At 44.2% G+C, this 16,070-nt stretch overlaps 1 protein-coding gene across 5 annotated transcripts in view; it reads left to right on the forward strand.

Moving 5' to 3' along the window:
• Positions 1–16,070, forward strand: part of LOC127447747 (plakophilin-4-like) — a 118,552-nt gene that overhangs the window by 94,895 nt on the left and 7,587 nt on the right. For 4 of the 5 annotated variants that reach the window (XM_051709784.1, XM_051709781.1, XM_051709782.1 and 1 more), the window contains 7 exons: positions 2,275–2,392; positions 3,922–4,110; positions 12,228–12,401; positions 12,661–12,811; positions 12,971–13,163; positions 13,509–13,596; positions 13,693–13,810. In XM_051709784.1, coding sequence (XP_051565744.1) covers positions 2,275–2,392; positions 3,922–4,110; positions 12,228–12,401; positions 12,661–12,811; positions 12,971–13,163; positions 13,509–13,596; positions 13,693–13,810 — 1,031 coding nt within the window. The remainder of the gene's footprint in view (positions 1–2,274; positions 2,393–3,921; positions 4,111–12,227; positions 12,402–12,660; positions 12,812–12,970; positions 13,164–13,508; positions 13,597–13,692; positions 13,811–16,070) is intronic. The other variant, XM_051709783.1, reaches the window with a different exon arrangement.

Genomic DNA, 16,070 nt, shown 5'->3' on the forward strand with positions numbered 1-16,070 from the left:
ATTTACTCATCTGGACTTTATGTCCTATTATTTGTAAATGTTTGTTCGCTCATATGAGTGGCTTCATTGGTCAAAGAACGACTTACAACAACTTTCAAACACCTTTCAGTAGTTTGGATTAAAAAATGGTTAGTTATGATCCAGGATGCTGATTGGTCAATACAGTGTTCAAGTCATACTAAAATACACGATAGTAACAGCTATGATGTGAAAACTGGTTCACCAGCTACTGTGTATATCACTGCACAGCATTTACATTTAATAATTTACATTTAATAATTTTATCCAAAGTTACTTAGGGTTGATGGAAAAAACAAGCAGTTATCATAAAGAAGACAACAATAGTTTCAGTACTGCAATGCTAAGTTTCAAGTAGTTTCTGGAGTAGTACAGAAGCTAGAGCAGAAAAATTCATGGGGAGTGCCTTTTTTGTGTGGTTTAGTTAAGCAACACTCATAGAGACAAACTATTAACCTTGGTTCACTTGTCAGGCACTATATCTTTTAGTGGAAGGATGCCACTTCATGAATGTGCTTAAAGGTGCTCTAAGCCATTTTTTATTAAATGGAATGCAGAAAATGTTTCTACTCCCTGAAAGATACCATTGAAATAAGTGTCCTGAGATACCTCACCGGTCTTTGTGACAGCACTAGACTGTGTAAATGGTGAACAAAAATGTGTCTCTGGGTTGCGGTCTTTGATGCTTTCTGCCTATCAATCATTTTGCACGTTCTCATAGTGTTATAATTGAAGTGGATCATTGAGGCTTAAAGGAATGTTCCAGGTTCAATACAAGTTAAGCTCAATTGACAGCATTTGTGGCATAATGTTGATTACCACAAAAATTAATTTAAAAAAAAAAAAAAAGCAAAAATAGAGGTTATTGTGAGGCACTTACATTGAAAGTGAATGTGGTTAATTTTTGGAAGGTTTAAACAGAAATGTGAAGCTTATAATTTTATAAAATCACTTACATTAATTCTTCTGTAAAAAAATTGTGTACTATTTGAGCTGTAAAGTTGTTTAAATTGTCATTTTTACAGTCGTTTTAGGGTTTGTTGACATTACATCGTCATGGTAACAAAGTTGTAAAACTGTCTATAACTTTACACAGAAAAGATTAGTAAGTGATTTTATCACACTAAAATCATGTTTACATGCATATCCTTTGTCTTGTGGCTATACTTTTGAAACTGAGAATTTAAGTGTTCAAAAATTGGCCCTGTTCACTTTCAGTGTAAGTGCCTCACTGGAACCCAGATTTGTGCTTATTTTTAAAGAAAAGGAGAGACGAGTCTAAATTTATTTTTGTGGTAATCAACATTTTGCCACAAATGCTGTCGATTGAGCTTAACTTGTATTGAACTTGGAACATTTCTTTAATGCCATATTCGTATTCATAATAGTTGTCAGTTGAGGGCACTAATTTGCTACTGTTGTGTATAACAACTGTGGAAATGCGCACTTAAGCTGCACTTCTGCTCTGTGTTGGTCTTAAAGGTAACTTTTATGCATGAAGTTTTGGAAAGAGAGGGCATGGCTAATTCAACGGCTCAGTCTCATGGAAGTTGGAATGGCTAAAATCGCTAACAACACCTTTAATAAGATAACATTTTAATGGCAATTTATGTACTTTATATATTTATCATGTAGTAACATTTTTTTTAAAGTAGTAACACACTTGAGGCTGTTATATATTGACACTCTGCTGTGTGTCATGTTTAACAACACCATTTAGCCATGACCATATTTACAATATAGCATACAATACTACAACCTACTCTTGTACATTATTCCTTAAATTTAAGTGAATGAACTCTACTTGACATAAGTGTTTCAGATGTCAAGAACAAAATATGCAATCCAACAGAAAAGCATGATAAACAAATCATCTGTAAATATGCTGCTGACTACAGATGATGAAATATTATACATGAGGACCTCATTTTTCCATCACCACCTATATTAATTCTCTAGTCCACTCAGAGGCCGAGATATTTGACAGAAAAGTGGGGAAGGTGTGTGGGATCACATATGCCTATGGATGAGCACATGGCAGAATTTATTTTTCCTTGTACTTGCTGCCGTCTAATGGGATGAACTAACAATGTTAGCAGGGTAAACAGAGCCTAAAACAGGATTAATAAATACATTAATACAAAAATGTATGTTTATCATAAGACTGCATTATTTATGAATCAGATATCAGAAATGAGTCCACTGTTTGTGTGTAAAGTGAGTTTTATGTGATACATTGATGTTGTGTTGCCATAGGAATCTGAGTTCAGCTGGAGAGGAGGCCAGGAAACAGATGCGCTGCTGTGATGGACTCGTCGACTCGCTGCTGTACGTCATCAAAGCCTGCGTCAGCACCTCTGACTTTGACAGCAAGGTAAACACACACACACACACGTGTGTACATGTGTACATAATTATAATGGCTACAAACTAACCTTTCCCCTTAAAGAAAACTAGTTTTCATTAGATTTACCTCACTTGTGACTAGGGATGTGCGCTACGACTAATTTGACTGTCGTTTAAACGGAAGATTTGTAACCGACTAGTCTAAAGAGAAACCAACCTTCAGAAAACAAAAATACTTAATCTATTCCAAATCCGATGCTAAATTCAACTGAAAAGGGGCATTTATCTGTGATGTGCTCGCCTTGAATTATGATCATTGTACATTAAATATAGAACATGACACGCATTCACTGAATCAACATTAGCAAATATTTAACAGGCATATTTATTGAAAACAATTAAATGTATAGTGCAGGATTAATGGAACAACCCTAACAGCCTGTTCTAAATGGAAATGACCAAGTAAAAGTTACTTAACATATTAAAACAGTCAGGACATTGTTGAAAATAATTAACAGGTAGACTAAGCCAAATCTATGAGAGAGAAAAAACAACGCGCTGAAAAGTCATGCGTATTTCACAACGTGCATTAACCATTGATCTAATATGACAACTGTTCGGTAAAGAACATTAACCAATAACAGTTATGCTAAAAAAGTAAAAATACAAATAAAAAATAAAAATAGTAGCTATAGGATAGAAAGAATAGACCTGTGATGTAGCCTGCAATAAACCTAATGTATTCTAAACATGACGTGCACACAGAATAAAAGATAGTTTAACCCGTTAAGCAGTCGGCACCTCGTTGAAAATAGCCTTCTTAATCAGCAGATTAAAAAATGGCATACCTAGTCTAAAACAGTTATTTTCTAGGCTACTTACTCGAAAGCATACATTTTTTGATGAGTAAAATTAACCTGACGACATGGTCCTGTGGAAGACGTGACTTGACTCGCCTGAGGCGGCTATCCTGCACTTGAAAAAGCCTGCTCAGCGGAAAAATAACATACAAGTATGCACAGATGTAAATAAGACTCAAATGTGAAAACATCCATAGGGACTTTCAAACATTTGGAAAGCCGATTCCCGCACCACTGAAGTGATTTCATAACTACTTTGCTGAGTTTGCTTGTCTAGCGAGAGGACATTTTCCTGCGCGCACTGCGAGTGAGAGAGGGAAGAAGCACACGCAGCCTGAGGTGAAATTAAACTCTGTATCTGCTCCAGATATCCTCTTTTTTAAATAATATTTGTATTATTAATTCTATTTAAAATACGAAACATTAATATGACAGCATTTTAAGTGCAGCCTCTGTAAAAATATAAAGCCAAACGTAAATGTGTAAAAATTATTATCAGTTTAATGGGGGGAAATATTAACCGACTAGTAATTCCAGTGTCGACTAGCAGCATCAGAAACGTTTAGTCGACTAGTCTCGCACATCCCTATTGTGACAACAGTTCTATTCCCAAAGTATCCCTTAGGTTTTGTCAGTAACCGTCTCTCTCCCTCTCTCTCTCTCTCTCTCTCTCTCTCTCACTCTCTTTCTGTGTCAGATCGTGGAGAACTGTATTTGCACTCTGAGGAATCTCTCCTACCGATTGGAGCTTGAAATGCCGCCCTCTCGGATGACAGCCAATCATGAGCTGGACGGGTTACTAAGCTCAGAGTCTCCCAGTAAAGAGGCGGAGTACAGCTGCTGGGGGAGGAAGAGGAGGAAGAAGAAGAGTTTACAGGAGGAACAGGTGAGAATAAAATCACACCACCACAGAGAATGGACTTGCCCAAGAATTAAGTTATTGTCAGTGAGGTCAATGAGTAAGTTTTTGTGAGGGAAAGCAAACTATTGCAAGGAAGCGCAAACTGTTGCAAGGGAACGCCAGTCTATTTCATGTGCACGCAAACTGTTGAGAGGGAACACAATTGTGAGGGAACGAATAACTTATTGCAAGGGAGCAAGCTATTGTGAGGGAACGCAAATCATAGCAAGGGCACATAAAATGTATTGCGATGGAACAAAATATTGTGATGGAATGCAACTTTTGCGAGAGAACGCAAACTTTTTGCAAGGGAGCACAGACTATTGTGAGGGAATGCATGAGAGGGAACACAAAACTTATTGTGAGCAAATGAAAGCTATTGCGAGGGAACGCAGAACTTATTGTGAGGGAATGCAAGCTATTGCGAGTGAACAAATGTTTTCGAGGGAACGCAAACGTATTGCATTTACATTTTACATTTATTCATTTGGCAGATGCTTTTATCCAAAGCGACTTACAAAAGAGGAAGACATAAGCGAATCATCTTAAGGAGACAGTGGTATGAAAAGTGCCATATTACAAAGTTTCACTAGCATCAGAATAGTATTCAAAACAGATTAATGTGCAACAAGAATACATTTTTATTTTATTTTTTTAAATGACTGGTTAAGTGCTCATGGAAAAGATGTGTTTTTAGTCGTTTTTTTTAAGACAGAGAGTGAGTCAGCTTCACGGATGGAGTTGGGAAGGTCATTCCACCAATGTGGTACAATGAAGCTGAAAGTCCGGGAAAGTGTTTTAGTGCCTCTTTGTGTTGCTACAACAAGGCGACGTTCTTTAGCCGACCGCAGGCTTCTAGTGGGCGCGTAGCTCTGCATAAATGATTTTAGGTATGCTGGAGCAGACCCAGTTACTGTTCTGTATGCCAGCATCAGAGCCTTGAATTTGATACGTGCATCAACCAGCACGAACCATTCTGGATCATTTGCAGGGGTCTAATTGCACGTGCAGGGAGGCCTGCAATGAGAGCGTTACAGTAGTCCAGTCTAGTTATGACAAGTTACCGGACAAGCAGTTGTGTGGCATGTTCAGAGAGGAAGGGTCTTATCTTCCTGATATTGTAGAGTGTAAATCTTCATGATCTTGTGGTTTTTGAGATGTGGTCTGTGAAATTTAGTTTGTTGTCGATGGTTACCACTAGATTTCTGACCGTTTTGGAAGGCGTTACTGTAGTTGCACCCAGCTGCACGGTGATGTTGTGTTCAACAGCAAGGTTGGCTGGAAAGACAAGGAGTTCAGTCTTGGCTGGGTTTAGTTGCAGGTGGTGTTCCTTCATCCAGGCCGAGATGTCTGCCAGGCAGGCAGAAATTCGAGCAGTCACTGTGGTGTCGTTGGGTTGGAAAGACAAGTAGAGTTGCGAGGGAATGCAAGCTATTGCGATTGAACAAATTATTGTGCGGGAATGCAAAACTATTGCAAGGGAACACAGAACGTATTGCGATGAAACAAACTATTGCAAGGGAACACAAACTATTGTGAGGGAACAGAAACCCTTGCGAGGGAACAAACTAGTGTGAGGGAATGCAAACTATTGTGAGGTATCAAACTGTTGCAAGGGAACACAAAACTTATTGTGATTGAAGAAACTATTGCGAGGGAACACAAAACTTATTGCGATCGAATAAACTATTGCGAGAGAACACAACTTATTGCGATCGAAGAAATTATTGCGAGGGAGCAAAACTTATTGCAATCTAAGAAACTACTGTGAGGGAACACAAAACATATTGCGATTGAAGAAACTGTTGCGAGGGAACGCAACTTATTGTGATGGAAGAAATAGTTTGCGTTCCCTATTGTGAGGGAACGCAAACTATTTAGAGGTAATGCAAACTATTGTGAGGGGATGCAAAACTTATTGTGATGGAACAAACTATTGTGAGGGAACAAACTATTGCGTGGGAATGCAATCGTGAGGGAACGCATGACATATTACTAGGGAGCAAGCTATTGTGAAGGAACGCGAACTATTGCGAAGGAACAAACTATTGCGAGAGAATGTCAAACTTATTGTGATGGAACAAACTATTGTGATCAAATGCAATACATAGCGTGATCGAACAAACGTTTGTTAGGGAACGCAATCTATTCAGAGGTAATACAAACTATTGAGAGGGAATACAAAATATTGCAAAGGAACACAAACTATTGCGAGGGAATGATATACTGTATTATTGAGATCGAACGCAATACTTATTGCGCTAAAACAAACTATTGTTAAGGAATGCAAACTATTCAGAGGTAATACAAACTATTGTGAGGGAACGCAAAACTTATTGTGATATTGTGTGGGAACGCAAACTATTCAGAAGGATTGCAAATTATTGTGAGGGATCAAACTGTTGCGGGAGAACACAAACTACTGCGAGCGAACGCAAAACTTATGGAACACAAACATTTATGAGGGAACAAAATATTGCAAGGGAACACACAACTTATTGCGATGGACCAAACTGTTGGAAGGGAACACAAACTATTGTGAGGGAATGCATAACTTATTGCGCTGGAATGCAAAATTAATTGCGATGGAACAAACTATTGGAAGGGAACACAAACTATTGTGAGGGAATGCAAAACTTATTGCAAGGAATGCAAAACTTATTGGTAGGGAACAAACTATTGGAAGGGAACACAAACTGTTGTGAGAGAACACAAAACTTATTGCAAGGAAAGCAAAATTTGTGAGGGAATGCAAAGAAAAAATTTATTAATAAATACATTCCCTCCCTGTCCTCTAAGGGCTCTATAGGTGCTTTAAAGGACATGAAATTACTCGACTGGGCTGCCACCTTCGGGTCGGTCCACCCAGACTGAGGCTGATGGCGAGATGACCGCCATGCTTGCCCGGGCCGGCACGTGTGTCGGGTTGGAGTGGAACCTTCCACCCTCCCCTGAGCCCTCGCAGCTAGATGATTGGTTCCTGGGTTGGGGGCGCCACTCACAGCCCCGCCCCCCCGGTCCCTTTCTTCCTGGAAGTGCATGACGAGCTGACGAGATCTTGGAGGGCACCTTTTTCTGCCCGAAACTGACCTCCCAGCAAGTCTGCTCTCACTACCCTCGATGGCGGGGCGACCCACGGGTATATGGAGGTCCCTCAGGTGGATAAGGCGGTTCCGGTGCACCTGTGCCTGCAAAGCGCAGCCACCTGGTGGGATCGCCCGGCACTCCCTTCCAAGACCTGTAGGATGACGTCGTCTCTGACGGACAAAGCCTACAGCGCCACTGGTCAGGCCGCCTCTGCCCTGCATGCCATGGCCCTCCTGCAAGTACACCAGGCCAAGGCACTAAAGGAACTGCACGTGGGTAGTCCTGATCCCGATGTGATGCAGGAGCTGCGCTCGGCGACCGACCTCGCCCTCCGGGCGACGAAGGTCACAGCGCGAGCACTCGGGCAGGCGATGTCCACCCTCGCGGACCAGGAACGCCACCTGTGGCTGAATTTGGTTGAGATGAGGGATGCGGACAAGGTTCGCTTTCTCAACGCCCCCATCTCCCAGATCGGCCTATTTGGCGACACCTTCAAGGAATTCGCCCAGCAGTTCTCGACAGTGAGGAAGCAGACGGAGGCTATAAAACACATCTTGCCCCGGCGCGGCTCAAGATCCCGTATCCCGTCTGCTCGCCGTCCCGCTGCGGCAGCGAAAGCCCAGACGGCTCCGCCTCAGCCCGAGCCCAGTTCTTGGCCCCAGCGTAGAGCCCCCCGCCTCAAGGGCCGGCACGAGGACCTGGAAGGCTCCTAAGTGCCCCTGAGATGGACGGTCCAGGGAGCGAGATGTCTGCTGCAAACCCGGAGCTGGTATCCAGACCACTCCATCCCCCGGTGGAGGGCCGGGAAGTAAATCCTTGGTTTCTTTTTCTTTTATGTTCGCCGCAACCCGAACGGGCTGTGGTACCCACATTCTCAAAAGAGCAGTTTTCAGCAGCGTCCACTTCACTTCGGTAAGTGGCGAGGACGCCGCCACCTTGCGTGCGGAGATCGCGACCCTTCTGCCAAGGGCGCGATAGAGCCTGTCCTTCCAGCCGAGATGAAGAAAGGGTTTTACAGCCCTGAAGAAAGTCGTACTGAAGAAAGGCGGTGGGTTGCGGCCAGTCTTGGACCTGCGAGTTCTGAACCGGGCCTTGCACAGACTCCCATTCAAGATGCTGACGCCAAAGCACATTATGGCGTGTGTCCGGCATCAAGATTGGTTCGCGGTGGTAGACCTGAAGGACGCGTACTTTCACGTCTCGGTTCTACCTCGACACAGACCCTTCTGTACGGTTTTCTTTCGACGGCCGGGCATATAGTACAAGGTCCTCCCCTTCGGCCTGTCCCTGTCCCCTTGTGTCTTCACGAAAGTCGCAGAGGCAGCTCTTGCCCCGTTAAGGGAAATGGGTGTCCGCAAACTCAACTACCTTGATGACTGGCTGATTCTAGCTCACTCTCGAGAGTTGCTATGCGCACACAGGGACCTCATGCTCAGGCACCTCAGCCGGCTAGGGCTTCGGGTCAACTGGGAAAAGAGCAAGCTCTCCCTGGTTCAGAGCATCTCTTTTCTCGGGATGGAGTTAGACTCAGTCTCGATGATAGTGCGCCTCACGAGTGAGCACGCGCGGTCGGTGCTGAACTGCCTGAAGTCGTTCAAGCAGAGAACAGTGGTTCCACTGAAACACTTTCAGAGGCTCCTGGGGCATATGGCATCCTCGGCGCCGGTCACACCACTAGGGCTGCTTCAGCACTGGCTTCAGACTCGAGTCCTGAGATGGGCATGGCGCCGCGGCACACATCGCGTGGCCATCACGCCGATCTGCCGCCACTGGTTCAGCCCTTGGACAGACCTTGCATTTCTACGGGCAGGAGTTCCCCTACAGCAAGTGTCCAGGTGTATCGTCATTACGACAGACGCCTCCAAGCGAGGCTGGGGCGCTGTGTGCAACGGGCATGCAGCCGCTGGCTCCTGGACAGGACTGCGATTGTGTTGGCACATCAACTGCCTCGAGTTGCTGGCAGTATTGCTCACCCTGTGGAGGCTTTTGCCATTTATCAACACAACGACAGTAGCGTATATAAATCGCTAAGGCGGCTTACGCTCACGTTGTATGTCGCAACTCGCCCGCCGTCTCCTCCTATGGAGTCAGCGGCGACTGAGGTCGCTGCAGGCCACTCACATCCCGGGCAACCTCAGCACCACAGAGTGGAGACTCCACCCCCAGGTGGTCCAGCTGATTTGGACCTAAGTGGCCTACCACCAGCAGTGGTAGACACAATCACTCAGGCCAGAGCTCCCTCCACGAGGCAGCTTTATACCCTGAAGTGGCGTCGGTTCGCGAATTGGTGTTCTTCCCGAGCTGAAGACCCTCAGAGATGTGCAGTCGGGTCAGTGCTTTCCTTCCTGCAGGAGAGGCTGGAGGAACGGCTGTCCCCCTCCACCTTGAAGGTGTATGTGGCCGCCATAGCGGCACACCATGATACAGACGGTAAGTCCTTAGGGAAGCACGACCTGATCATCAGGTTCCTGAGAGGCGCCTGGAGGCTGAATCCTCCTAGGCCACGCCTGTTCCCCTCATGGGATCTCTCCATGGTCCTCCTGGGCCTTCGCGGAGCCCCCTTTGAGCCAATAGAGTCAGTTGAGTTGAAAACCCTCTCCTTGAAGACGGCCCTCCTGATTGCGCTACCTCCATCAAGAGGGTCGGGGACCTACAAGCATTTTCTGTCAGTGATACCTGCCCAGAGTTTGGTCTGGGTGACTCTAACGTAATCCTGAGACTCCTGCCAGGCTATGTGCCCAAGGTTCCCACAACCCCCTTTAGGGATCAGGTGGTGAACCTGCAAGCGCTGCCCCAGGAGAAGGCAGACCCAGCCCTGTTGTTGCTGTGTCCGGTGCGTACTTTGCGCATCTACTTGGATCGCACGCAGAGATTTAGATGCTCTGAGCAGCTCTTTGTCTGCTTTGGCGGACAGCGGAAAGGGAACGCTGTCTCCAAACAGAGGCTTGCCCACTGGATCGTGGATGCCATCACTATGGCATACCAGGCCCAGGCCGAGCACACTCCACAAGGAGTCTGGCATCCTTGTGGGCACTGGCCCATGGCACCTCTCTAGCAGACATCTGCAGGGCAGCAGGCTGGGCGACACCCAATAACTTAGCGAGATTTTACAATCTCTGGGTTGAGTCGGTTTCGTCCCGTGTTCTGTCAGGAACGAACAGGTAAGTTCGGGAATACGGACAGCTGGCTGGGTGAATTGCTTGCGTATAGCGCTTTTCCCCTCCAAAGAGGCAAAGATGTGCGCTTCTTTTCCCATGCAAGTTCACGAACCTGTGAACTCTGGATGTCCTTCCTCCCTAGCCCAGTGGCTCATGAATTTAGGAGGAATTCACAGCTGGAACCAGTACATGTGCTAATATGCCCTTACTGAGGTAGGTGCTCCACAGGTGCCAGTAACCCCCCTGTGAGGTATTTTCCGCAGTACGGTCTCCCTGTCGGCAGACCTGCGTCTCCCTCGACAGAGCCCTCTCTGTCCTGGTCGCCATGTTTGTAGAGCTCCTCCCCTTTCAGGCAGGACCTACCACTGCGCCTCTTCCATGTGCAGCTCTGAGCCCACATGACATGCTTGCCACATGTTACCTCCCCTCCGGGCAGGATGTGGTCTCCACGGGGTCTTTTCCCCCTGAAAGAATAGGATAGGAAAAGAACACCTTCCCCAGCGTATATATTGAGCATTAAAATGGCCCCAACCGAATAACTGAATACTCTGTGGAGAGAAAACATAGAGAGAAAAGGACGCGGTTGGCGTGGACTGCCTCCATACTAGATACGTCTCTTCTGCCCCCTAGGGATGTGGGGAACTGTACGGCATTTTTTGGGGCGTTGGGGGAGGCTACGTGCAGACCGGTGCACCTGCTACTACACACGCAGCAGCTTGCTTGCACTGGCACCGGCAGTCCACATAACACGGTTCAGCTAGTTGTGGCGTTTTGTATAGGGACCCCTAGTGTCACTACATCGACACAATGTCGAGTGAGTGACAGAAGGGGAATGTCTTGGTTACTGTCGTAAACTCCGTTCCCTGATGGAGGGAACAAGACGTTGTGTACCCCTGCCACAATTCGTATAGGGACCCCTAGTGTCACTACATCGACACAACGTCGAGTGAGTGACAGAAGAGGAAAGTCTTGGTTACTGTCGTAACCTCCATTCCCTGATGGAAGGAACGAGACGTTGTGTCCCCCCTGCCACAACGCTGTACCTCCCGCTGAAATGGCTGGGACCCTGTCTCGGCTCCTCAGCACAAAACCTGAATGAGTGGTTGCGAGCCAGCTCCTTTTATACCCGTATGTCCGCTGGAGTGGCATGCAAATTTGCCAATTCTCATTGGCCTTTTCTCAAAAATCTGAGGTGTTCGGGGCTCTCAAGAGCGACCCCTATTGTCACTACATCGAGACAACATCTTGTTCCCTCCGTCAGGGAACGGAGGTTACAACAGTAACCAAGAAGTTTATGTCTCATGTCATGGTGCTTCTTATGTAAATGTGTCTTGTTTTAAGGATGTTTAGATATTTTTACTGGAAGACAAGACAGAAGTACTAAGTAGAAAAATTATTATTTTTGAAATGAGTCTACAGTATTTATTTGTTGAAGCAGTTATCCTTTTAAAATTGCTGCAATTAACATCCATACATCCATTAGAAATGTGTCTGATTGGTGTCTGGTGGACACGCCCCTAAAACAGACTTATCCCAGTGGATTTTGAAAAGCACCTGCCAGTATCTCTCATGATGGAGTGGGTCCAGGTTTTTCATAATGAAGACACGGGTTTAACTGACTTGAGTTCATAAGAAGTGAGGGTACTGAAGAGTGAAGTTTTGTTATTAGGTTTAGCTTGAGGCAGGTCAGTTCAGGTGTCTGCTATACTTGTATACTGCTGTATTTCTGTTTGTCAGTTCTATATCAGAGCTCTATATACACTAGATTACAATCTCTACTGTATTCATAATTGAAACAATGATGTTGTTACTGACTGCTGTGTGTTTGTGTGCGTGTATATGTGTTTTCATCATCAGTGGGATGGAGTCGGGCCAATTCCTGGTTTCTCTAAATCTCCTAAAGGTGCTGAGATGTTGTGGCACCCCTCTGTGGTGAAGCCCTATCTGACCCTTTTAGCTGAAAGCTCAAATCCAGCCACACTGGAGGGATCTGCCGGATCACTGCAAAACCTCTCTGCTGGAAACTGGAAGGTGTGTGAGATGATGCCCTCTTACCCACACAAAACTAGGTGTTACAGTCCAAACAAAATACAAAGTCCTCTGATAGAGAAGTTCCTCAAAATCTTAAGTCTTTGAGTTTCTCGACAGTATGTCACAGATGCTATCAATGGATCTTAATTCATATTGAACCCAGAACATTCCTTTAATATCTGTTATTAACATGTTCACATGAACAGTGCAAATCAATTAATCAATAAACCCTTAACCTGTACCGTGTGTGTGTCTGTAGTTTGCGGCGTATATTCGCGCAGCGGTGCGGAAGGAGAAGGGTTTGCCCATCCTGGTGGAGTTACTGCGCATGGACAATGACAGAGTGGTGTGCTCCATCGCCACAGCTCTCAGAAACATGGCACTGGATGTCAGGAATAAAGAACTGATCGGTAAGAGCACCACCTCCAGGATCAACTCAAAATAATGTCCTCTCATATGCCCGTCCTGTTCATAATCTCACCTAGACTGTATTTACACAGAGTTTCATGATTATCAATATTGAAAATGAGAGTCTTGTGAACGGTTATTGATCGTGAATGGTGTCTCAGGGAAATATGCCATGCGGGATCTGGTGAACCGGTTGCCAGGGGGAAACACCACACTGCTGTCTGATGACACGGTGGCGGCCATCTGCTGCACGCTGCACGAGGTGACCAGCAGGAACATGGAGAACGCGAAAGCCCTGGCAGACACGGGCGGCATCGAGAAACTCGTCAACATCACCAAGGGCAGAGGAGAGAGGTGAGACACAGCAGAAATAAAGCTTACCACGCTTGCATTTATCCATTCAGTACTTCACTCACTCACACACATACATGGCATCCAAAATTATCAATTGCCAAGGGTCATATGCAAGTGAAAAGTGGCTTTGGTGGAGAGCGAAGCATACAGTGTGATCAGTGACCATTAAAATTTCTTATGATTCCCATCCCTGTTGAGAAATGTATAGTTTTTTTTTTTTTTTATGTACACATGTAATACACAAATCTACTGTAAAGAATTTGGAATTCATCATACTTTGGGATACTCATCTCACTCAAACATGTGGAGAAGATCAGATAGTAAATGTTGTTGACGTGTTTGCAGCAGGTACACTGTGAAGGTGGTGAAGGCCGCAGCTCAGGTGCTGAACACACTGTGGCAGTATAGAGACCTGCGCACTATCTATAAGAAGGTGAGGAACAGCACATTGGCGCTACAACTGCTCTAGTATGTGTGTGTGTATCTAGGTGTGTGTGTATTCATGTTATGTGTTCATGTGTTTGTGCAGGACGGCTGGAATCAGAATCACTTCTTGACTCCTGTGTCGACTCTAGAGCGAGAGCGCTTCAAATCACAGCCCACACTACCATCAACCACACTACAGATGTCACCTGTGTCTCACACAGGTTATATTCACACCTCAACAAACACTCACACAGTGCTCTCACAAGCCCTTTCGACATGCTGTATCTATAATTCCATTTTCACAAGATGCTAAATCTGGATAGCAACAATGCAATTACTACTAGTGAAAATGCTAATAACTGATATCAGTAATTAGGTTTGAACTAGTAAAAATGTTAATTCTTGAAATCAAATATAGAATTTCAAATTTTATAAGCTGTTATTTTTGGATATCTGAAACTGCATTTTCACTAGTAGAATTTCACAATGATCTGTTTGTAATTTTATTCAATTACTGATGTCTAAAATTAATTTCTTACTGTAGTTGAAATTCCAGTTTCATGTATGAGCTATGTACTTCTTACTAGTAAAATTGATGCGTTTTTATAATAGTAATTCCATTGTTACTAGTACAAATGTCCATTTCTGATATCAACAATTGAATTACAACTACCGGTAGTAAAAATGCAATTTTTTTTTTATATTTGTACATTTATTTTAACATTTTAATTATCTGGAAATGGACTTTAGATCAAATTAAGTAATTTGAGGAATTAAAGATATCTAAAAGGCTTCCATACTAGTTACGATCACATTACAGATATCAGAAATTAACATTGCCACTAGTGAAATAGTAATTCACAGGTCATATCCTGCATGTGATTAAATGACGAAAGGGCTTGCAATACAGTGCTGTCATTCAAGATGAAGAACATTTTCACCATAATAATGGGTGCGCCTCAATCTGGATCCATAATTTAAAAAAGCATGAATAATGACTTTAAAACGATTAATAAATACTCCCAAATAATAGAAAAAACAAGTGTGAAGCCACATTTTCGATGGCAATGTAAGAACAGGCACTAAATCTACAGTTTTCAAATGGGGTGGCGACAGAGCATGTCAGGGGAAGCGTGGAGAATTATGATAAATTCACCAAGTAAAATCAAAATGTACTGTGAAGATAAATTCAAATAATTGGCCTAATAGACCATAGTCCAGCTTAATAGACAGTAGCTCTATGGTGTTATAATACTGTTAAATGTCAAGAGCACATGCATATACTCTATCATGCATGATCTGGACCGGTTGCACAAGCGCGAATCTCTCCGCTGGCATGCGGATTTCTAATACGTGCGCTCTCAAGCTGCTCTGTGAAATCTCAGAGAGTGCGTGTGCCCTCAAAACCTGTCCTGTTCAGTCGCAAATCTATTATAAAGCCATGTAGCTCTGCCTTTGTTCATTCATACAAATATTCTGCCTTTGAAGACGTGGTATATCGAGGCAGAAACAATACCAGAGTTTGAGAAATCAACTCGCCATGTGGCCGGTAACTTTTATAGGAAACGCAGCATAATACATGGATGGTTAAATATTCTGATGCTCACTGATTATGTAAGAGACTTGAGCAGGGGGGCCTGGGTAGCTCAGCGAGTAAAGACGCTGAGTACCAACCCTGGAGTCGCGAGTTAGAATCCAGGTTGTGCTGAGTGACTCCAGCCCGGTCTCCTAAGCAATCAAATTGGCTTGGTTGCTAGGGAGGGTAGAGTCACATGGGGTAACCTCCTCGTGGTTATGATTAGGGGTTCTCGCTCTCAATGGGGCATGTGGTAAGATCGCAGAGAGTAGCTTGAGCCTCCACATGCCGTGAGTCTCCGCGGTGTCATGCACAGCGAGCCACGTGATAAGATGGGCGGATTGGCAGTCTCAGAAGCAGAGGCAACTGAGACATGTCCTCCGCCACCTGGATTGAGGTGAGTAACCACGCTACCACGAGGACCTACTAAGTAGTGGGAACTGGGCATTCCAAATTGGGAGAAAAGGGGATACAAATAAATAAATTTAAAAAAAGAGACTTGAGCAAATCAAATGACCTAAACTGTCAAATAAGTACATCTGTTGCGACTCACGTCTTCAGTCACCTCAGTGAAAAACAACTGCACAAGTTTATCTAGGATGCAGAAAATACCAAAATGTGGAACGCAATCACGACACGAACATGATATCGTGTTGACGTGTCTTCTTGTGTTCATTTTTGTTTTATTTATTATTTCTGTTCATTTTGTTTCATTTTTTGTTCTTGAAGAGTGGCTCATGTGATGCGAATTTATCACAAATATGGACTAAAAAAAGTTAAGTAATCCCATTGTCATAAGGACAAACAGTTAGACTATATTTAAGAAAAATAATGCAAAACACAGTTTCATATCATTAATAGAAATATTTATTGCCATTAATCACGCACCAGTGTGCATGTTCTCC

Source organism: Myxocyprinus asiaticus, chromosome 11, assembly GCF_019703515.2.
Source record: "Myxocyprinus asiaticus isolate MX2 ecotype Aquarium Trade chromosome 11, UBuf_Myxa_2, whole genome shotgun sequence".
Lineage (NCBI taxonomy): Eukaryota > Metazoa > Chordata > Actinopteri > Cypriniformes > Catostomidae > Myxocyprinus > Myxocyprinus asiaticus.